The sequence below is a fragment of the Ranitomeya imitator genome, chromosome 2 (genome assembly GCF_032444005.1).
Source record: "Ranitomeya imitator isolate aRanImi1 chromosome 2, aRanImi1.pri, whole genome shotgun sequence".
Lineage (NCBI taxonomy): Eukaryota > Metazoa > Chordata > Amphibia > Anura > Dendrobatidae > Ranitomeya > Ranitomeya imitator.
Genome location: NC_091283.1, coordinates 455079840 through 455103986, shown reverse-complemented (window position 1 = coordinate 455103986; position 24147 = coordinate 455079840). Strand labels below are relative to the sequence as shown.

General features: G+C 42.5%; 2 protein-coding genes across 4 annotated transcripts in view; one reads left to right on the top strand and one right to left on the bottom strand.

Annotated features, from left to right (window-relative positions):
* Positions 1–6606: 6606 nt before the first annotated feature.
* BIRC7 (baculoviral IAP repeat containing 7) lies at positions 6607–11239 on the top strand. Of its 2 annotated transcripts, XM_069751139.1 has the most exons (8): positions 6607–7220; positions 7871–7970; positions 8066–8144; positions 8428–8473; positions 8890–9084; positions 9475–9543; positions 10244–10455; positions 11041–11239. In XM_069751139.1, exons 1-7 carry the CDS (start codon positions 6617–6619, stop codon positions 10441–10443), a joined length of 1293 nt encoding a protein of 430 aa, XP_069607240.1. In that variant the 5' UTR covers positions 6607–6616; the 3' UTR covers positions 10444–10455; positions 11041–11239. The 2 variants fall into 2 exon arrangements, with proteins under 2 accessions (XP_069607240.1, XP_069607239.1); XM_069751138.1 differs by lacking the exon at positions 8890–9084 and having other exon boundaries at positions 8066–8153.
* A 430-nt stretch (positions 11240–11669) lies between these two features.
* The window catches only part of NKAIN4 (sodium/potassium transporting ATPase interacting 4), a 58765-nt gene continuing 46287 nt past the window's right edge, over positions 11670–24147 (bottom strand). Inside the window, exons 5-7 of one of the 2 annotated variants that reach the window (XM_069751140.1) lie at positions 22755–22815; positions 14593–14677; positions 11670–12150 (exon numbers count right to left, since the gene is read on the bottom strand). In XM_069751140.1, coding sequence (XP_069607241.1) covers positions 12141–12150; positions 14593–14677; positions 22755–22815 — 156 coding nt within the window. In that variant the 3' untranslated portion in view covers positions 11670–12140. The remainder of the gene's footprint in view (positions 12151–14592; positions 14678–22754; positions 22816–24147) is intronic. The other variant, XM_069751141.1, reaches the window with a different exon arrangement.

Below are 24147 nucleotides of genomic sequence, written 5' to 3'. Positions count from 1 at the left end.
CCAGGAGCAAAGCACTAGGTGGAGTTAAATAGAGCAGCACCTAACGACTTCACCACATCACCTGAGGAAGGAAACTCAGAAGCCGCAGTACCACTTGTGACCACAGGAGGGAGCTCTGCCACAGAATTCACAACAATGGTGTGACAGTATTTCTTCAAGTGTGTACTATTATTTGGTCACTATATGGTTGTAATATATGTCTGGTCATGGTGTGACGATATTTGTCCATTGTATGTGGTATTATTGGTTCTTTTAAAAAAAATATATATTTGTGACTCATTCCCTTAAAGAAAAATACCTAAAAATATATTTATTTTTAATATTTTAAAGTAGAGTAGGCCCTGGCTGAAAGAGTCCATCGTGTCGTGGTGGCAGCTTAAAAATTATTTTGGCCAGAACAAAAGAGGCTGTTTATGAATGTGATCTGGTGTTTGATGGGAACTGTTAATATCTGATTGGTGAGTATGTGGTGGAGAAGTTGAGTTTTTCCAAGAGTGGGCGGTGGGACGCTGGAGGCGGAGCTGGGGTGGAGCCTGGGAGGAGTCTCAAGGGGTCCTGAAAATTTTGCCAGTATAGGGCCCCGAAATTCCTAGTGGCAGCCCTGGTCTGTCTCCTAACCTGCAGACCGCAGCTTCCTGAGACTTCAGTGTGCTCACACAGGCGTCGCGATTACATTATTGTCTCATGCCGCTTTGCGGACCGGAAGAGAAAATGGAGGCTGCAGTGTCGGGAATCAGAATGAGGTGAGTATAAACTTCATTATTTTTAATATGGAGAACTGGGGCCATCATATTATATATATGGGGGAACTGGGGCCATCATACTACATACATAGGGAGAACTGGGGCTATCCTACTATATATATGGGAGAACTGGGGCCATCTTACTACATACATGGGGAGAACTGGGGCCTTCCTACTATATATTTGGGATAACTGGGGATATTATACTATATATATATATCCGGTATATATATATAAATATATATCGGGTATTCTAGAATATGTACAGGCTACATACTAAATTGCACAGTGATGTAGTATATAACACACACAACCGACGTAGTATATAACATAGCTACGTAGTATAAAAGAGAGCTATGTAGTATTTAACACAGCGTACGTAGTATATAGCAGAGCTATGTAGTATATAACACAGCCACGTAGTGTATTGCACAGGTATGTAGTATATTGGTCAGCCACGTAGTATATAGCAGAGCCACGTAGTATATTGTGGAGCCACGTAGTATATTGCACAGGCACATAGTATACTGCATAGCCACGTAGTATATAACACAGTCACATAGTGTATTGCACAGCTACGTAGTGTATTGCACAGCTATGTAGTATATTGGTCAGCGACGTAGTATATAGCAGAGCCACGTAGTATATAACATAGCCACATAGTATATTGTAGAGGCATGTAGTATATTGCATAGCTACGTAGTATATTGCACAGCCACGTAGTATATAACAGCCACGTAGTATATTGCACAGTCGACGTAGTATATTGCACAGTCGACGTAGTATATAGCACAGAGCACGTAGTATATTGCACAGCCATGTAGTATATTGGACAGTCACGTTGTATATTGCACAGTCACGCTGTATATTGCCCAGCTACATAGTCTATAGCACAGAGATGTAGTATATAACAGAGGCCACGCAGTATGTAACCGACCCCACGTAGTATATAGCAATGTGGGCACTGTATGCGTGGTTAAAAAAGACTTAAAATAAAAAATAAACATATACTCACCTTCCGTAGGCATCTTGTAGTCTTGTCGCCTGTGTGCGGTGCACACAGCAGCTTCCGGTCCCAGGGTTGGTATGAGCGCAGGACCTGTGATGACGTCGCGGTCACATGACCGTGACGTCATGGCAGGTCCTTCTCGCATCGCATCCTTGGCACCGGAACCTGCCGCTTGCACTGCCGAGGACAGCGCGCCACGTTGGAGGGTGAGAATAACCTTTTTATTATTATTATTATTTGTAACAGATCTTTTTACTATTGATGCTGCATACGCAGCATCAATAGTAAAAAGTTGGTCACACAGGGTTAATAGCTGCGGTAACGGAGTGCGTTACACCACGGTCCGTTAACACTGGCAATAACCATGTGTGAGCGCTCAGCGCTGACTGCAGGGCACTAAAGCAGTGGCCATTTCGCTGCCAGACTATGTCCGTCGCTGATTGGTCGTGGCAATGGTCGTGGGCGTTTTGCCACGACCAATCAGCGACTTGGATTTCCATGACAGACAGAGGCCGCGACCAATGAATATCCGAGACAGACAGACAAACACAAAGATGGAAGTGACCCTTAGACAATTATATAGTATATATATATATATATATACATATATATATATATATATATATATATATATATATATATATAATTTACATGTAAAAACACTTGCAGGTTCATTTGTTCCAGGTCTCCAGAGAAGCCATGCAGATTGTCTTCCTCCATACTTACAGCACTGTCAAGTCAATGGAAACAAAAAAAACCCCGCCTGGTGTTGTAAATTGTTGAAAAAATGCTAAGGAAGCAACCAAAAAAGTAGTAAAAAATACGGTCCTGGTGTTCAAAATAGCAGAGAAATGTAGAGATTACTTAAGATTTTTTTTACTACAGATTAGTGGTCACCAACTTGTGGCTCTTCATCTGTTCAAGAACTACAACTCCCAGCATGCTCTGACTGTCTGCCAGTGATAACCTGTGATTTTCCAGCTGTGGCTAAACTTAAGTTCCTAACGTGTCCTAACAGCTAAAGGTTTCTATAGATGATGCACTGATGGTTTAGTTGTAGTCCCCATTCATTCCTTACGCAACAAATCTGTCCCTGACTGGGGTAAGATTTGTGGCGGGGCGTAGACAGAAGCAGGCACCACTTATTCGATGAAGTGCCTTGCATTCCCCCACCAAATCAGAACCTAATGTATGTGCACAAGACATCTTTTCAGGCGGCCAAAAAACGTTTGTTTTCAAGCAGAAGACTCTATAGGTGGATATTTGTCAAAACTAGTGCAACCTATGGGGGGCAGTTGCCCATAGCAACCAATTTTATTTCTCCTTTGATTGTCCTATAAGGGTATGTGCCCACGGTCACGACACGGCAGCGCTTTGGACGCAGCACATGTCCGCTCTGTCCAAAGCGCTGCCGGCTTTTGTACGAGCAGTGATTCCCCATGTGTTCATTGAACCGTGCGGAATCACCGCATCTTAGGCTACTTTCATACTAGTCCATCGGTACGGTCCGTCGCAAACCGTCGGCTCGACGTACCGACGGACAGTGTGCTTAATTAGCACAACGTGGGCAGCGGATGCAGTTTTACAACGTATCCGCTGCCCATTGTAAGGTCCGGGGAGGAGGGGGCGGAGTTTCGGCTGCACATGCACGGTCAAAAATGGCGGACTCGACACACAAAAAAAGTTACATGTAACTTTTTTTGTGCCGAAGGTCCGCCAAAATACGATGCATCCGTCGCACGTGGCCATACATCGCAATGCGTCACTAATACAAGTCTATGGAGAAAAAAAGGCATCCTGCGGGCACATTTGCAGGATGCATTTTTTCTCCAAAACAACGCATTGCGACGTCCAGCAAACAACGCTAGTGTGAAAGTAGCCTTATACGTTGGACGTTGATATTTATCTTGTGGAGACGGAGCGTATCTGCAAGATAAACAAACATGCTGCAGTCTGGAAAGACGAACTGCATGTGCGTATACACAGGGAAGCAGGAGGCATCCGTGCACCCATAGTGGAGATTTCATAAAATCCCCTCCACTATGCTGTAATATCTGGACACTGCGGCTGTACGCGGCGTTTACTGATCGTGGAAACATACCCTTATGCAGCCTGATTGCTTCCTGGAATTGCTCCACTTTTCCTTTGCATCAGTTTTGATAACCACAACCTGCAATTATGCCATTTATGATCATGTGATGTCTCCCTGCTGGGAGGTCAGCACTTTAAAAGCCTCCACCTGATGCTGCTTTGTACAGAATTGCAGTCTGTGGTCAGGTCAGTAGAGGAGTGAGTGGGTTGGTTATAGGTGCACTATGTTACAATAGCTGGTGGTTTGTGCTATGCATGATCTATGTGGTGCCTAGTGCTGGAATGGCAGAAGGTGCTTTGGGTTGTGCTATACACGGTGTGTGCAGTAGTGTAAGGCTACTTTCACACTAGTGTTAACTGCAATCCGCTGCAATGCGTTGTTTAGCAGAAAAAACGCATCCTGCAAAAGTGCTTGCAGGATGCGTTTTTTTCCCCATAGACTTGTACTGACGACGGATTGCCACACGTCGCATCCGTTGTGCTTCTGCGGATTGTCGGGAGCAAAAAACGCTACATGTAACGTTTTTTGCTCCTAACGGACCGATTTTTCTGACCGCGCATGTGTGGCCGGAACTCCGCCCCCACCTCACGGCACCTTACAATGGGGCAGCGGATGCGCCGGAGAAATGCATCCGCTGCCTCCGTTGTGCAATGCGTTAAACGCTAGCGTCGGAATCTCTCCCCGACGCATTGCGACGGGGAGATTCCGACGCTAGTGTGAAAGTAGCCTTACTTGTAGTGTGGGGACAATTATTTGACATCTCTAGTAGTATGTGTGCAAGCTGCTTGCTGGTGCCTGTTGTTCACTGATGTCAGCTGGCTCTTGCTACTGGATTGGTTGTGGGAGTCCCATCATTAGTGTCTAATATGTTGGTGGTTGTTTTTCTACCTATGGCAAGACTGAACCACTATAATACTGCCCTCCTATGTACAAGAATATAACCACTATAATACTGCCCCCCTATGTTCAAGAATATAACTACTATAATACTGCCCCCCTATGTACAAGAATATAACTACTATAATACTGATTATTTCTCTCTAATTATAAAATGTCCACTCTATATATAATGGATCCCTACAGGTGTTGCTATCCTATATTTGCATGAGACTGGTAGGCACCAGGCCTATGTTTTGATATTGGTAGTCTTTATTATGGAAACCTTTGCCACCTGCAGCTTTGTTCAGTGATGCTTCACTGTTAAAAAAAAAACAAAAAACCAAACACATGCATGTGTGAAGAAAAGAATGTTGGCTCTCACCATAAGATTTGGTAAAATAGTCCTTTTAGTTTGAGACCTCAAAAGAATTGGTGGGTGGGACTGTGGTACGGGACCTGTGGAAGGGGAGTTTGTAGCACAAAATGGCCGTCGTCTAACTTTCCGCACGCCTCCTGCCCATCACTCCTCCTGCTGTCTATTGAAATAAAGGCCTATTTTACCGACTCTTGTGGTGAGGGCCACCTTTCCTCACAACTCCTACTTGTATCCGCAGCTGAGGGTTTGTTATAACTGTGTACAAGGTAATAACCTCCTGGATTGCTGCTGGATCCATTCTAGCTGACGTGACCATAGTCTTGCATTGCAGTAAATTATCTGGAATCCTTTTAGACTCCAAAGTGATTAGTCTGGATTCAGCTGTACCAGACTCTCAGCTGTGAGATGTATTTAGCTCCTTTAATTGAGTGGCAGTGTTTTTAGTCAGTGGTGACAACTGTGGGTGCAGCGGAGCCAGCCCTGTGTCCAGGAATGTGGTGTTTCACTGTGCTATGGGCTCTGCTGCTGTCCACTTGAGGTCTTAGCTGGCTATGTAGTATTAATGGACCTAAAGTAGTGGCTTTTTTTTAATATTTTTTTTTTTATTTCCACCCAGGATCTAAGTGTAGAACATTATTACTAACTAGATTGTGGCCTGATTCTAACGCATCGGGTATTCTAGAATATGCATGTCCCCTGTGCCCGTCCCTGATTGGTCGAGGCAACCTTTATGACATTGTCGCCATGCTGTGCCCGTCGCTGATTGGTCGAGGCCTGATGGCCTCGACCAATCAGACGTGGGATTTCCAGACACAGACAGAAAAACCCTTAGGCTGTGTTCACACGTTGCGGTTTTTCCCGATAAAAACGCTATAAAACCGCAAAAAAACCGCATACAATAAGCATCCCATCATTTAGAATGAATTCCGCATGTTTTGTGCACATGATGCGTTTTTTTTTCCGCAAAACGCATTGCGGTAAAAAACGCAGCATGTTCATTAATTTTCCGTTTTTTTGCGGATTTCCCACTACAAAATGCATTGGGAAATATCCGGAAAAAAACGCGTCAAAAACATGGCAAAAGCGCATGGGGTTTTTTTTTTAATGATTTCTTGCAGAAAATGTCCAGATTTTCTGCAAGAAATCCTGAACGTGTTCACTTAGCGTTAGACAATTATATATAGATATAGATATAGATAGATGGATGGTTGGCTGCAAGTTGCTCAGACCTGCCCCCCTGAGGTTGCATTGGTGAATGGTGTCCTCTATACACCTTAGACCCTCTACCCCTCCTCTTGCTCCTTTGTCCAGGTGAGAACGTTTTGCACCCTGTGAATGCTGCTCTATACCCCTCTCGCCCCCTCTTCCTGTGTACGGATGAGGGGTCTTATGACCCATCCATGTACAGGTTAATTCTCCACAATCCCATGTGACCCCCTTGTGTACAGGTGAATGCTGCATGTGGCCCCTGCTCCATGTGATGCTGACTCCTCTCTTCTAGAATATCACCTGTTGTGATGAGCTGTTGGTACTGGGATTCCAGCCCACTGGCTGAGGACCGGGCACAGTGCAGTAGACTGGATGTCTCGATGGAGTTGGATGAGGAGGTGCTCAACAGGATCCTGGGCTCCTGGAGATCCCAAAGAGTGGTTCCTAAGCCCTCTGCTGTGGTGAAGCCCAGTATGTGCTGTGAAGCAAGCAGACTGCGGACACTGACAATGTGGCCTGGGCCCAGCACCATTTGCCCCCGTTACCTTGCCAGGGTTGGCTTCTACTACCTGGGTCCTGGTGACCGGGTTCAGTGCTTCTGCTGCGGAGTCCTCCTGACATGTTGGGAACCCGGAGATGACCCACGAGATGAACATCATAAATTCTCTCCCTCATGTCCCTTTTTGCTGGGTAGGGAGGTTGGCAATATCCCCTGTGCAGGTGGCAGGGACTCTGTGGATGGGCAAATTCTTGGACAACTGCATCGGTTTCCTGAGGATGAAGAGTCGACTTTGGTGGTGGCATACCCTGAATTGGTGGAGGAAAGGGCAAGACTAGCAACATACAGTAACTGGCCTCCATATGCTGAGGTGACCCCAGACGTGCTGGCCCGGGCGGGCTTCTTTTACACTGGTAAGTGCAACTCCAGAATTATTATGCCCCCTAAACTACCTTGAGCAGGGGAGCAGACTACTGCTGTATGGGGGCTCTGTCAAGTAGCTACCTCAATGCTGTTGGCCCGAATGACCAACGCTAACTTACTAGGAGACCTTCCCAATGAAGATGGGTCAAACTATGCTAACAAATGGTTAAAAAAGGTTGTGTTTTTTTTTTTTTTTTTTTTTTTTTAACTAGTAGCACAGTATCTCCAGGAAGAAAAGCCTGATGAATGACATGTGAGAAGGAAGCATTAATATATAATTTTGTCCATGTCGTGTTGCTCCTGAATTTATCTAGACTCTACCAACAAGCCCTCAGCTATGTGAGGCCTTGGCTCTCTAGCTTTTTTTTTTTTCTTCAACCTCCTGGATGTAAATCTTCTCAGTATCTCTGCTTGCATTCAGTGAATAGAAACTGATGAAAGGTCCTGTACACTGCAGCCTGGGGTCAGGTGTTGGGTCCTGGACATGTGATGGTCACTAGTGGTGAGAACTCGCCAGTCTCACTGGACCAGCAGGGAACAAAGGGATAACTGGGGAGTGGGCAATGCCCAATATGTAGTGTAGCTTCTATGGTGCACACTACCTTTGGCTCATGTTTCTGACATCTATCATCTTGTGTAGGACACGGAGATAATGTCAAATGTTTCCACTGTGATGGTGAACTGAGAAACTGGGAGAGGAGAGACGACCCCTGGAGGGAGCATGCAAAGTGGTTCCCGAGGTAAGACCCCCGATAATCGTGCAATCCACAGGCTAATGTGGGTATATGACTCCGGCACTGGCATCCCAGGCCTTCACCACATACAATCCTTGCAGGTGCGAGTTCCTCATACAATCCATGGGTCTGGCCTATGTCCGTGGCGTGCAGGATACTTTATTCATTCCAGAAAGTACAGTGAGTTCGGTGAGTATGTGGATGCTAACTTGTTTTTTTTTTTTTTTTGTTTAATAATTTTTCCCAGAGGGCTCTTACAGTATACCCCCTCCAAAAGAAGAAACAAAAAATAACCCAGCTGCATATCCCCAGTGATCACTAGGTGGCACTCTCAGTAAGGCCTACATGGGTGACAGACCACCTGATGATAATGGGGCCCTGGAAAGAGCTGACTGTCTATGTAAGGAGAATATAACACAAGGTAACTGGCATCTATAAAACTTTCTTGCTATTCTCTCCATAGCCTGAATCTCAGAGGTCGGAGGACAGGAGCTCGGGCAGCCGCAGCGGTGAGTGTCTTTCTGTCTGTACCACAGAGGCCAACAGTTTGAAGGCCAGCACTATACACAGATGCCTAAAAAAAATGAGGTCTCTGGACTTGACAATGATGGCCATGCATAGTCACGTGACCATCTCACTACTTGCATTGTAATCCCCCAACTGTGTGCTTATGGCTAGTGTCAGGTGCTTGGCTATGCTCTAAGGCATCCTAGCCATCTCCTCCAGAGCTATCAGATGGGCTCCTCCATGGTTACACGTGTAACTTTGCGTCTTCTCCCTTGGATGCAATGATAGGAGTTTGGAAATTGCGCACCTCCATTGGAGAAGCCCCATGTGGTGGTCCCTGTGCACTCTACAGCTGTGGTGGGCAATGTTTAGTGGGCCCTACACTACAGCCGTAACTGGATTAACCCCTCCCTTGCAGATTCTCCTGGTGACAGGCAGGCCTTCCTTCACTCATCGGTAGCCCAGGGTGCTCTGCAGATGGGGTTTGATGAGGACTTGGTGGCTAGCTTGGTTCAAAGCCAATTCCTGCTGACTGGAGCCCCTTACAGCTCCGTCTCTGACCTGGTCCATGATCTAGTCCAGGCAGAAGAGGAGCGTCCGGCACACACAACAGGTATATACACAGCCTGGGCAGAGCAAAGTGTTGGCCTGTGTGGATAATGAGTGTTGTAGTCATCAGGATGATGGAGTGGTGGCTTCTAGTGCAATGAATTTGCATGATGTCTTTTGTGCCACTTGAGTTGATGTGGTTAGTTCTGTAGTTCCTTCCAGAGCTGCATCCTAAGCTATGGATTCCAGTTGCTGTCACTCCCAGCAGTGACATAATGTAATGCAGCTGAGTATGAGACACATCTGCCAGTGTAGTTGGATTTCTAAACGCAGCTCTGGATGGGAGTAGAGTAAAATTTGTCTGGATGCAATTCCAAATCGGGTGCCCCCTGTCATAACCAAGTGCATTGTGTGGTGCTGCTGTATACTGCTGTGACCAGTGTTCTCCCTCCAGACTTTGTAAGGGTTCCTGAGGCTCCAGCACAAAGAGAAACTGCAGAACCCCAACCTCCAAAAGAGTCAGGTAATGCCGTCATCTATTGGGGATGGATTATTGTAAACTAATGTGTAAGGGTTGTATTCTAGTAGTTGGTGTATTATAATGTACATGGGAGCAGTATTGCAGTAGTAGAAGTCACACTCGGTAGAAGAGCAGTGTTATAGTAGGGAACCTAGATAGAAGTAATACAGCAGAGAATTATTTATATACGCCCCCCCCCTCCATGAAGGGAGTACTATAGTAGTTATATTCTTGTACAGTATTATAGTAGTTGTATTCCTGTACATAGGAGCAGTATTATAGTAGTTATATTCTTGCACATAGGGGCAGTATTATAATAGTTATATTCTTGTACATAGGGAGCCGTATTATAGTAGTTATACTGCTCCCTATGTGCAAGAATATAACTACTATAATACTGCTCTCTATGCACAAGAATATTATAGTAGCTATATTCTTGTACATGGGGGCAGTATTATAGTAGTTACACATGGTAGAAGAGCAGTATTATAGTTCAGAGCCTAGGTGGAAGTAATACTGTAGAGTGAATTATTTCTCTCCATAAAAGCAGTATTATTGTGGCTTATTTCCTTGTCCACAAAGGCAGTATTAATATTTGTATGTAATGAGCAGCACTAGAATGGTTGCATACAACACTAACTATGATGTGTAATTATGCCCCAGAACTTAATGGTATTTGTTGCTGGATTGTTTCACTTTCCAGACCACTCACTCAGCACTGAAGAGCAGCTCCGGAGGCTGAAGGAGGAGAGGATGTGTAAGGTGTGCCTGGATAAGGATGTGTCCATGGTCTTTGTGCCATGTGGACACCTGGTGGTCTGTATGGATTGTGCCCCCAATCTTAGACACTGCCCAATCTGCAGGGCAAGTATCCGAGGCAGCGTACGGGCCTTCATGTCCTGATGGCTAGAAGGGGTGAGTAAAGTTTCATTCCTTTAATATATCTCAGAGAGCCAATAGTGGTGGAAATTAAACAGTTATATTAATCTGCAGATATGGAATTAATAGCATTCTGAAGCCATGCGGCCACCGTACTGACAGTTGGGCTACCAGGAGGAAATGTGGGTTTTTTTTTTTTGTTTTTTGTTTTCTGTTCTTTTTGCAGCCTTGTTCCTTCAGTCACTGCTCAGGATGTGGTGAGAGGCAGCCTTAGTGCTTCAGAGCTGTCGGTCAGTAAGTGGCGGCTGTAATAACACCACAGCACTAAGTGTGAACAGTGATTGATGCCGCACCTGACTAAAAGCCAGAGGGTTCTAGGAGAAAAGGTCACTTTTTTTTTTTTTTTGCCTGACAGCAGGGGCTTTCACTACGGCCGCTGCATGGCATCAGAAGGCTACTGACCTGCAGATTAACCGTGTATCTGCAGGATAATGGCTGTTTTCACAGGGCGGGTTCCCTTTAAACTATTCTAACCTGACCCTCAATGACTACAAATTTAAGTGCCCCTAACCAGTCGGACGTGTTGGTAAATCTAATGACCTGATGTTGTAATTATATCAGATGCCATGGAGGATCTTCCCCCGCTGCTGCATACTAACCTGGCATGTAGACAACGGACTGGTCCCCTTCCAGTTTCTGCATCTGACAGTGGCCCGTACTGCCGACTATAAGAAGGGTTCTTTAGATTTAATATTTGCTTAATAAAAGATGTTAATATAATGCTGTGTGAAGTTATGCAATAAAATATTTAATGTTTTATAAAAATGGTCTCTTGCTTGTATGGCCCTAGTTGTAAGTGCCCCAATCAGTTAACCCATGATGCCCATGTAGTTCTGTTACCACTTATGATGGGCATTAAATGCCCCAAAACACCTACAGACACTAACTACACGTGATGGGTTTTCTACAGATAATATTGTGCTGCCCACTTAACTTATACAGAAGGAGCTGTTGATCCTTCTATGACCACCTGGGGGCAGTGTTGACCTGTTATAATTTGAGCACCAGTCTACCCTACATATTCATGTGGTAGAGGGGGCAAATAAAGAGAATTACAACTGCAGACCACAATGTCTCTTCAGCTCAAGCTTGGGGTGAATTTCAGACGCTCATCAAACCCCAATACATGGTTCAGCAAAGCTGACGTCTCTTACCAAAATATGATGATGATCGGCATCCAGAGACACTAATAAAAGACTGACTTTTTATTTCACATGAACATTGCTTGTTTTGGAGAGAGTCCTATTGTGAGAGAGAAGAGTAGAAATCCTAACATTGTCCATGGCACTGGGCCTAGGAGTCCCCCATAACATCCATTGACCAGTAACGTTCTCTCTATGGACTCCTCTGGTCCATGTGCAATTCTAAAAGATGACGTGGTGATGGGATGAGAGGGCCAATACTGCAGATGGAAGAGTCTCGACTTCTTCAAGGGTGGCATAAATCAGAGCTTGGCTATGCTCCAACCTGGTCCTGCGTGGCAAGGTATCGAGGTGAAGTGTGCGCTGGCTCCATAAGGCAACTCCATTTAGTCTGGTGTAATCTGATCAGTCTATACCTGATGTCAAGAGCCACCATTATTCTGGGGTCACTGCTGCACGTGTAGCTCATAGACAGCAACTGGAGCTCTGCTTCCTGTACATGGCACCACAACAGGTCACTTACGACGGCCTGGAGCAGAAAAAAAGATGTCAGATTTCAAACATTTGTCGTCTTTCTGCACTATTCTTACAAAAAAGCTGCATTCTACTACGGTAATTATATTCTTGTACACAGGGGCAGTATTATACTAATTATATTCTTGTACATAGGAGGCAGTATTATAGTAGTTCTATTCTTGTACATAGAGAGCAGTATTATAGTAGTTATATTCTAGTACATAGGAGGCGGTATTATAGTAGTTCTATTCTGGTACATAGAGAGCAGTATTATAGTAGTTATATTCTAGTACATAGGGGTCAGTATTATAGTAGTTATATTCTTGTACATAGGAGGCAGTATTATAGTAGTTCTATTCTTGTACATAGAGAGCAGTATTATAGTAGTTATATTCTTGTATATAGGGGCAGTATTATAGTACAAATAATACAAACACCCCTCAGACCACAGATGGTCAGCTCTCCCATGGATTAAAGGATCCCTGACGTCTGGAAAGACTTTTCGTATGGAAAGATTCCACCAACTGAAATGTGCAAAGGCCCATAAAGGATCCCCTTTTTTCTTTAACCTTATTAAAATCCACAAACATCTAACAACCGCAGACACGTATCTGATAAGTGTCCTTATTTGATGCATACATATCCAAACTCCATAATCTATAAACATTAATAACTGCAGACAGTGTTTCTATAAGATTTATTTTGCAGGCTCCTTTGCTGGATCTCAGCACATTTCGGCAGGACTATAGCAGTGAGATCACCATGGATGGAGGTGTCCTCTTGTAAATAAAACGTATTGTCCAGTTCTCACAAGCAAAAAATCCAGGTTACAACCCTTGTAACTACGCTAATGACCAGCCCTCCCCCACCCCTTTCATACACTCACACAACTCCCTTCCAAATGTGAGGTTTCTCTGCTGCAGGAAAGGGAATTAATTTTTATTTTTTCCCCCCCCTGAAATGGGTAAAATAAAAATCAGCTTGTAACTTGTTTTAACTTTTAGGGGTTTTCAAACTATCAGTGCCAGGACAGGGCCACTTGTGCGCCTGGTCCTCCTCTGGCTGTAGGTCTGCGCCCAGGGAGCGATGAATGGTGCGGTGCATGCGTCCTGCCGCGCCAATGAAGACTGCTTTATCTGAGTGTAGTCTTGGTCAGCAGGACCAACCTGAGACTGGTCCTAAATTCCCATTAAGAAATACATGCTGGTACAATGGCAGGGTGTATGGAGCCTTGATATTGACATATATTTGAGCCCCTGCCCACCACCACTACATGCTCCTACACCCAACCTGTATTTAATGCCTTTATTACTGTTTCTCATAGGATTCACTGTTACTAATGTATTATCTGGACAGTAAATCTGCGATCAATCAGACCTGCCAGTCGAGGTGTTGATGGCACAGCTTGGCATGGCAGTAGTGATACCGGCTGTTCAAGCCTTCCCATAGGAAAATGATCAATATTCAATCTCCTGCCCTGGATGGTGTAATGAAGCTCTTACCATGTGTCATCTCCATTCACGAATCTCAGCAATCATTCCCTGCATAACCCGCCAGTCTGATCACTGGCTCCAAATCTGCCATCTTGTACACATAATCTGTTCTCCTCCTGAGCAGTTACATCCTATATTAGGTTGGGGCTACATGGAGACTTTCGCTGCACAGCCACAATTTGCTGAGTGTCGATGTTACATTGCAGCGGAATACAAATGAATAGGGCAGTGCTGCGACAAGTAAGTTGCAAACCGTCTAACGCAAGTGGACCTTTCCAGACATGGCTATTACAGCCCCCCTCAGGGTCCCTGTTCTTACCCCGAGTTCCATCCTGTATTATACTCCAGAGCTGCACTCACTATCCTGCTGTCACTGTGTACATACATTACTTATCCTGTACTGATCCTGAGTTACATCCTGTATTATACTCCAGAGCTGCACTCACTATTCTGCTGGTGCAGTCACTGTGTACATACATTACATTACTTATCCTGTACTGATCCTGAGTTACATCCTGTATTATACTCCAGAGCTGCACTCACTATTCTGCTGGTGCAGTCACTGTGTACATACATTACATTTTCTGACATTTCTAGATGACATGCATGTAGCGGTGCAGATAGTAGGTATGTTACATGCCAGACTGGAGAACCAGTGACCATGCGCAGGATCCTGGGGAACACTTATCACTAAGCTCCCTGAACATAGTTAGGCTTGGAGCTGTGCGCTGGAGGCCGTGGCTTTATGCTTCTGGTGGGGATATGTCTGTGGTATAATGACCTTTTGGAAATAAATGAGGCATAAACCATAATCCAGACCGCGCGACAGTAGTGATGGTGGCAAACATTGGTAGCGGGGAGGTATGAGGTGCCACATTGATGGTCCTGGTAGCAAGTGTGACCCCAGTAGGGTCATAGATGGGGGCTTCCATGTTGTCTCCTTCTCATCGGCTGATACTTACAGGTAACTCTGCTTGAAGAGCAGGTGATTGGATTTTTCATTGACATGGTAGAGAGGGAATGGATCATATCCACCAATGAAATCAACTGAAAGAAATAAATGCTCAAAATAAAAGAAAAACCAATGACATGGGCATGCAGGAGGGAGAGAAAGGATGGGGAGGAGAAAAGGAGATGAATCAGTGAGGAGAAAGGCAAGGAATGGATGATGCAGGACCACTTAGAGGGCATCTCCATGGGCGTGCAATATATCACAACCATGGCAGATGGTATGGGGCCCAACAGGAAAGAAAATACAGGGAGACCAACTAAACAAGCACTTACTGATCATGGAGGACTAGGGCACCATCACACTTTTTTATTATGAGGCCTCCAATTACATGGCCACCTCGAGAATGAACTTTGTAAAATGCAAATGTGATGGGGTGGGTGCAAAATATGTCTGCCGATGGGGAAGGGGTATCATCAGGAGCACATAACACCAGTCACACCATGTCATAGCGACATGGAGATACCCATGGATTTATTAGGAGGAGTACCAGCTACGAATGTGTCCTAGGAGGCTGTAAGGCCTACATGTTTGGCCAACGTAAGGCCTTTAGGGGGCAATCGGACTCAAATTCGATTTTTATGGGAGTGGCCGACCATGTGATGTGTATGGGGGCTTCTCCACAAATGGTGTCGGGGGAGATAAGGATCGGCATGTTGACATTTCGAGCCCAATCCTGTTCTAGAACTGTTTGGCAGCAGCTTTGTCCTCTCTGTCTACTGAAAAAGTAGGAACTCTGTTCAATCATTCAGCTATATCAGGTGTAGGAGTGGTTTCCACTGCTATAATGGGACTTCAGTATTGGATCTGAGGGGGTTTGACCGCCGTCACTCCACCAATCAGCTGTTACTATGTCCTGCAGTGTGAACAGCTCCACACTCTGTATAGTGGCCATTCCCGGTAATGCAGCTTTAATTAAAAAAAAACTGAGCTGCAGTAGCCAAAAGCAGCCACTAACAGAAGATGGCGCTGTGCTATTCCGGCTCTGTTTAACGTTTAACAACCAGCGGAGCTGGTAACAGCCGACCTGTTGGGATGACCGTTGTCAGACACCCACCTATATCACACTGATCACCTAAAGATAGGACATTTATAGCACAGTTGACAACTCCTTTAGGGGCGGCATAGCATATCTATATATATAATTGCCTAAGGGTTTTTCCGTCTGTCTGTCTTTCTGTCTGTCACGGATATTCATTGGTCGCAGCCTCTGTCTGTCATGGAATCCAAGTCACTGATTGGTCGTGGCAAAACACCCACGACCATTGCCACGACCAATTAGCGACGGGCGCAGTCCGGGGGCAACATGGCTGCTTCTTTCTCCCCGCAGCGCTCACACAGGGTTAATGGCAGCGCTAATGGACCGCGGTGTAACGCACTCCATTAACGCTGCTATTAACCCTGTGTGACCAACTTTTTTACTATTCATGCTGCCTATGCAGCCTCAATAGTAAAACGATCTAACGTTAAAAATAATAATAATAAAAAAATCATCATATACTCATGCTCCGGCGCCTTTCCCGCTCCTCGCGACGCTCCGGTGACCGCTCCATGCAAGCGGCAGGTTCTGGTGGTAAGGATGGTATGCGACAAGGACCTGCCATGACATCACGGTCATGTGACCACGACGTCATCACGGGTCCTGCGCTACCGAACCTGGGACCAGAAGCTGCCGAGTGTTTATTTTTTAACCTGTGACATACGTGGCTGGGCAATATACTACGTGACTGGGCAATATACTACGTGGCTCTGTGCTGTATACTACGTGACTGGGCAATATACTACGTGGCTGGGCAATATACTACGTGGCTCTGTGCTGTATACTACGTCGCTGGGCAATATACTACGTGACTGGGCAATATACTACTTGGTTGGGCAATATACTACGTGGCTGGGCAATATACTACGTGGTTGGGCAATATACTACGTCGCTGGGCAATATACTACGTGACTGGGCAATATACTACGTGGCTGGGCAATATACTACGTGGCTCTGTGCTGTATACTACGTGGCTGGGCAATATACTACGTGACTGGGCATTATACTATGTGGCTCTGTGCTGTATACTACGTGGCTGGGCAATATACTACGTGACTGGGCAATATACTACGTGGTTGGGCAATATACTACGTGACTGGGCAATATACTACGTCACTGGGCAATATACTACGTGACTGGGCAATATACTACGTGGTTGGGCTATATACTACGTGACTGGGCAATATACTACGTGGGCTGTGCAATATACTACGTGGGCTGGGCAATATACTACGTGGACATGCATTTTCTAGAATACCCGATGCGTTAGAATCGGGCCACCATCTAGTTATATATATTGGGTGTAGGAGTTACACCTATTTACCACGGATTGGCACTTGTATGCACTTACTAGCCCCCCTTTAGACAAGATTCAGTCGGCCATATTTCACGTTTCTGTGTACGGATGGCAATGCTCGGACAGGCCGCGAGACTCCCGACTTATCACCGATAAGGATTTATGTTCAGGTCGTGAGACCCACGGTCTATCCGTGCATTCTGGTCCATATACAAACCGTGAAATATGGCCGTCTAAACCCAACCTTACATTAATGCCCTAAACAGGACCAAAATCCTGACAAACTGGTAACACATCTCAGTAACAAGAAGAGTCCTGGGAATATAAATCGTATCTGTACGACATGTTAGATAGGGCAGCTCTGTCACTGTCAGACCTTAATGATGCCATTGCTGCCTGTGCTGGCAGGGGGTGGGAAGGCATTAGAGGTCTGCGTCCACACCGCTGCTGATTCCTCTCTGCGGGGATCGGTATTGATAGGATTTGTCATTGCACGGAAAAGAAAAATGGATGCAAAAATGTTCATTAACCTGGATTTCTCCACGTTCCATGGCACTGAATGGTTAACAGCTTGTGTCACCCACATGACCCAGATTCCTACTAATGATCAGTCCCAGTGTTGGAGAGGGAGTGGGGGTTGTAAGTGAGCGGAGCAGAGAGAACTCAGTGCATGAGAGATAATACAGGGTTAACAGAAGGGCTGGACACAGTGGCAGCTACCCCCACGGTTATATTCTCATACGTAAGAGACAGTATTATAATAGTTATATTCTTGTACATAGGGGCAGTATTATAGTAGTTATATTCTTGTACATAGGGGCAGTATAATAGTAGTTATATTCTTGTACATAGGGAGCAGTATTATAGTAGTTATATTCTTGTACATAGGAGCAGTATTATAGTAGTTATATTCTTGTACATAGGGGTAGTATTATAGTAGTTATAGTCTTATACATAGGGGGCAGTATTATAGTAGTTATAGTCTTGTACATAGGAGCAGTATTGTAGTAGTTATATTCTTGTACATAGGGGCAATATTGTAGTAGTTATATTCTTGTACATAGGGGCAGTATTATAGTAGTTATATTCTTGTACATAGGGGCAGTATTATAGTAGTTATATTCTTGTACATAGGGGCAGTATTATAGTAGTTATATTCTTGTACATAGGAGCAGTATTATAGTAGTTATATTCTTGTACATAGGGGTAGTATTATAGTAGTTATAGTCTTATACATAGGGGCAATATTATAGTAGTTATATTCTTGTAGATAGGGGCAGTATTATAGTAGTTATAGTCTTGTACATAGCAGCAGTATTGTAGTAGTTATATTCTTGTACATAGGGGCAATATTATAGTAGTTATATTCTTGTACATAGGGGCAGTATTATAGTAGTTATATTCTTGTACATAGGGGCAGTATTATAGTAGTTATATTCTTGTACATAGGGGCAGTATTATAGTAGTTATATTCTTGTACATGGGAGCAGTATTATAGTACTTATATTCTTGTACATGGGAGCAGTATTATAGTAGTTATATTCTTGTACATGGGAGCAGTATTATAGTAGTTATATTCTTGTACATGGGAGCAGTATTATAGTAGTTATATTCTTGTACATAGGGGGCAGTATTATAGTAGTTATATTCTTGTACATAGGGGTAGTATTATAGTAGTTATATTCTTGTATATAGGAGCAGTATTATAGTAGTTATATTCTTGTACATGGGAGCAGTATTATAGTAGTTATATTCTTGTAGATAGGGGCAGTATTATAGTAGTTATAGTCTTGTACATAGGAGCAGTATTGTAGTAGTTATATTCTTGTACATAGGGGCAATATTATAGTAGTTATATTCTTGTACATAGGGGCAGTATTATAGTAGTTATATTCTTGTACATAGGGGCAGTATTATAGTAGTTATATTCTTGTACATAGGGGCAGTATTATAGTAGTTATATTCTTGTACATGGGAGCAGTATTATAGTACTTATATTCTTGTACATGGGAGCAGTATTATAGTAGTTATATTCTTGTACATGGGAGCAGTATTATAGTAGTTATATTCTTGTACATGGGAGCAGTATTATAGTAGTTATATTCTTGTACATAGGGGGCAGTATTATAGTAGTTATATTCTTGTACATAGGGGTAGTATTATAGTAGTTATATTCTTGTATATAGGAGCAGTATTATAGTAGTTATATTCTTGTACATGGGAGCAGTATTATAGTAGTTATATTCTTGTACATAGGGGCAGTATTATAGTAGTTATATTCTTGTACATAGGGGCAGTATTATAATAGTTATATTCTTGTACATGGGAGCAGTATTATAGTAGTTATATTCTTGTACATGGGAGCAGTATTATAGTAGTTATATTCTTGTACATGGGAGCAGTATTATAGTAGTTATATTCTTGTACATAGGGGGCAGTATTATAGTAGTTATATTCTTGTACATAGGGGTAGTATTATAGTAGTTATATTCTTGTATATAGGAGCAGTATTATAGTAGTTATATTCTTGTACATGGGAGCAGTATTATAGTAGTTATATTCTTGTACATAGGGGCAGTATTATAGTAGTTATATTCTTGTACATAGGGGCAGTATTATAGTAGTCATATTCTTGTACATAGGAGCAGTATTATAGTAGTTATATTCTTGTACATAGGAGCAGTATTATCTATATATATAATTGCCTAAGGGTTTTTCCGTCTGTCTGTCTGTCTGCCTGTCCTGGAAATCCCGGCCTGGCGGCCTCGACCAATCAGAGACCGGCACAGCATCGACGTAGAAATCCCGCGTCTCTGATTGGTCGAGGCCGCCAGGCCTTGACCAATCAGCAACGGGCACAGCGACGATGATGTCATAAAGGACGTAGACATCTCACGTTTCTGATTCAGCGACGGGCACAGTATCGACGTAGATGTCATAATGGTTGCCATGGCGACGATGATGTCATAAAGGTTGCCTCGACCAATCAGCGACGGGCACAGTGTGCCGCGAATTCTGGAATCATCATTGTCCATATACTACGAGGACATGCATATTCTAGAATACCCGATGCGTTAGAATCGGGCCGCCATCTAGTAGTAGTTATATTCTTGTACATAGGAGCAGTATTATAGTAGTCATATTCTTGTACATAGGGGCAGTATTATAGTAGTTATATTCTTGTACATAGGAGCAGTATTATAGTAGTTATATTCTTGTACATGGGAGCAGTATTATAGTAGTTATATTCTTGTACATAGGGGGCAGTATTATAGTAGTTATATTCTTGTACACAGGAGCAGTATTATAGTAGTTATATTCTTGTACATAGGAGCAGTATTATAGTAGTTATATTCTTGTACATAGTGACAGTATTATAGTAATTATATTCTTGTACATAGGGTCAGTATTATAGTAGTTATATTCTTGTACATAAAGGCAGTATTATATTAGTTATATTCTTGTACATAGGGGGCATTTTAATGGTAGTTATATTCATGTACATAGGAGCAGTATTATAGCAGTTATATTCTTGCACATAGGGGGCAGTATTATAGTAGCTATAGTCTTGTACATAGGGGCAGTGTTATAGTAGTTATATTCTTGTACATAGGGGCAGTATTATAGTAGTTATATTCTTGTAAATAGGGGCGGTATTATAGTAGTTATATCCTTGTACATAGGGGCAGTATTATAGTAGCTATATTCTTGTACATGGGACAGTATTATAGTAGTTATATTCTTGTACATGGGGGCAGTATTATAGTAGTTATATTCTTGTACATAGGGGCAGTATTATAGTAGCTATATTCTTGTACATGGGGCAGTATTATAGTAGTTATATTCTTGTACATGGGGGCAGTATTATAGTAGTTATATTCCTTTACATAGGAGCAGTATTAAAGTAGTCATATTCTTGTATACAGGTGTTAATATTATAGTAGATATAATATGATACATAAGGCGTAGTATTATGGTAGTTCTATAGATAGAGGGCAGTATTATAGTAGTTATATTCTTGTACATAGAGGCAGTATTATAGTAGTTATATTTTTGTATATAGGGGCAGTATTATAGTAGTTATATTGTTGTATATAGGGGCATTGTTATAGCAGTGATTTTCTTGCACATGGCAGTATTAAACTTTTCTTAACAATGTTCAAATCTTATGCTTACTGCATAATTATTAGTGTTGCTGGAGAGATGTTGAAAAATGATGGCACAACTGACAATGAGTGACAGTGGCTGCGGTGAGGGAGGGGGTGTTACACTGTGGCCTTTGGTTCGGCTCTGACCAGGTCACCATCTGCAAGTAGTTTATATGTTCTAATTGCATCTGTAGGAATTTCCCTTGGGTCTCCTGCTCTTCCCTGCATATAATGACAGGTTAATTGGCTTTCCATGAAATTGGGGTAGCTCAATGACCTGATAAACTCTGCACAGGAAGATTGTGGTGTGTGTGGTGTTCCAGCATATGTAAGATAATGCAGAATAATGAGGATGATTACAGTATAATACTTGGCACACTGGCAGCACTGCGCCCATGCATTCTTATACAGTTGGCAGCATATCTGCCATGTATATAGGAAATGTATTGGTTTATCAATCTTTCATAAGCATATGTGTTATGGCTTCCCATGAAGTGACCCAAGTGGTGCCCAAGATACAGAAATTAGATTGAACGCCACAATAGGGCAATAACCTTAGCGAATCAATGCTCAAAATTCATGTCTATAAAAATATTACTAAAGAAACTGAATAAACAATAAGAACAGAGAACGTGATGTTTTTTCCCACCCAGTAGGGGCATACGAATCATAGCATAGAACCTCATCGCAAAATTAGGAATGGACTTTATTCTCCAAGAAAGGTTCTACCCACAATTTTATTAAAGTTAATACCCACCGTTTTGCTTTTGTGATGTAAATGGGTGCGTTTTTCTGCCTTCTAATTAATGATATCATTCTGGCTGCATGTGGCCACCACTAGGGGGAGCTAGATTCAGTCAGAGTCCTTTACATTTGTATGTAGTGATCTCCCTCTAGTGGTAGCTACAGGGAATTGCGTAGACAGCATCATGGTAAACAGGGACAACCACAGTAAGCTGCAAAGAAATTGCATGTCCTGCCACTATGGCATCGATGCCCCTGCCACCTGGTGCCTTGCCCTTGGCAAAGAAGAATAACATGGCAGTTTTTCTTACTAGGGCCTTTATGATATGGAAGGTTATATTTAATCCATTTATTATTTAAGTAAAGATTAGTCACTGTGCAATTAATGTCATTTCTAAAATACTTTGTTTTCTACCATTTTTAAGATCCCTGATTACTGTCAGTGAATTGAAACATTATTACCACACTAAATTCCTGCCCTATTTGCTACAATTAAAAGTGGTGAGAAGTTGGATCACATACGATGCCAGAAAGTTGTAAAACCTCAAGTCCCTCAAGGAAAGTTATGTAATTAGATATTGTCCTATTATTATTATACAGTACATTATTATATGTACTACTATTATGGCACCCCGCCACAAGGAAGAGGAGGTAAACGTGAGCAGAAAGATCCACAGAATGTTCAGGAGAGAAGGTTTATTAGAGGAGGGTCAGCGTCAGGTGACATTTTACAATAGCGATTTTAGGACCCCTTCTGCTGCATCAGTGGAGGCGGCTCTGTCCTCCCATCATTAGCAGAACAATGACTACACCTGAGCCGGTGACAGCCATCACTTCCATCCGTAGCTCTGGGAATAAAAACTACTTATATATCAGGATATACTCACAGCTGTCCTCTTCCTCCGTGAACACACTGGTGACGTAACAGGCATACACAAATCCAAGGAGCTGACAAAAAGAAAAGGCGCAGTATTATAGTAGCTATATTCTTATACATAAGGGCAGTATTACAGTAGTTATATTCTTGTACATAGAGGCATTATTATAGTAGTTACATTCTTGTACACAGGAGCAGTATTATAGTAGTTACATTCTTGTACATAGGGGCAGTATTATAGTAGTTATATTCTTGTATATAAGAGGCAGTATAATAGTAGTTATATTCTTGTACATGGAAGCAGTATTATAGTAGTTATATTCTTGTACATGGAAGCAGTATTATAGTAGTTACATTCTTGTACACAGGAGCAGTATTATAGTAGTTACATTCTTGTATATAAGAGGCAGTATAATAGTAGTTATATTCTTGTACATAGGGGCAGTATTATAGTAGTTATATTCTTGTACATAGGGGCAGTATTATAGTAGTTATATTCTTGTACATAGGGGCAGTATTATAGTAGTTATATTCTTGTACATAGGAGCAGTATTATAGTAGTTATATTCTTGTACATAGGGGCAGTATTATAGTAGTTATATTCTTGTACATAGGGGCAGTATTATAGTAGTTATATTCCTATACATAAGGGCAGTATTATAGTAGTTATATTCTTGTACATAGGGGCAGTATTATAGTAGTTATATTCTTGTACATAGGGGCATTATTATAGTAGTTACATTCTTGTATATAGGAGGCAGTATTATAGTAGTTATATTCTTGTACATAGGAGCAGTATTATAGTAGTTATATTCTTGTACATAGGGGCAGTATTATAGTAGTTATATTCTTGTACATAGGGGCAGTATTATAGTAGTTATATTCCTATACATAAGGGCAGTATTATAGTAGTTATATTCTTGTACATAGGGGCAGTATTATAGTAGTTATATTCTTGTACATAGGGGCATTATTATAGTAGTTACATTCTTGTATATAGGAGGCAGTATTATAGTAGTTATATTCTTGTACATAGGGGCAGTATTATAGTAGTTATATTCTTGCACATAGAGGCAGTATTATAGTAGTTACATTCTTGTATATAGGAGGCAGTATTATAGTAGTTATATTCTTGTACATAGGGGCAGTATTATAGTAGTTATATTCTTGTACATAGGGGCATTATTATAGTAGTTACATTCTTGTACATAGGAGCAGTATTATAGTAGTTATATTCTTGTACATAGGGGCATTATTATAGTAGTTACATTCTTGTATATAGGAGGCAGTATTATAGTAGTTATATTCTTGTACATAGGAGCAGTATTATAGTAGTTATATTCCTATACATAAGGGCAGTATTATAGTAGTTATATTCTTGTACATAGGGGACAGTATTATAG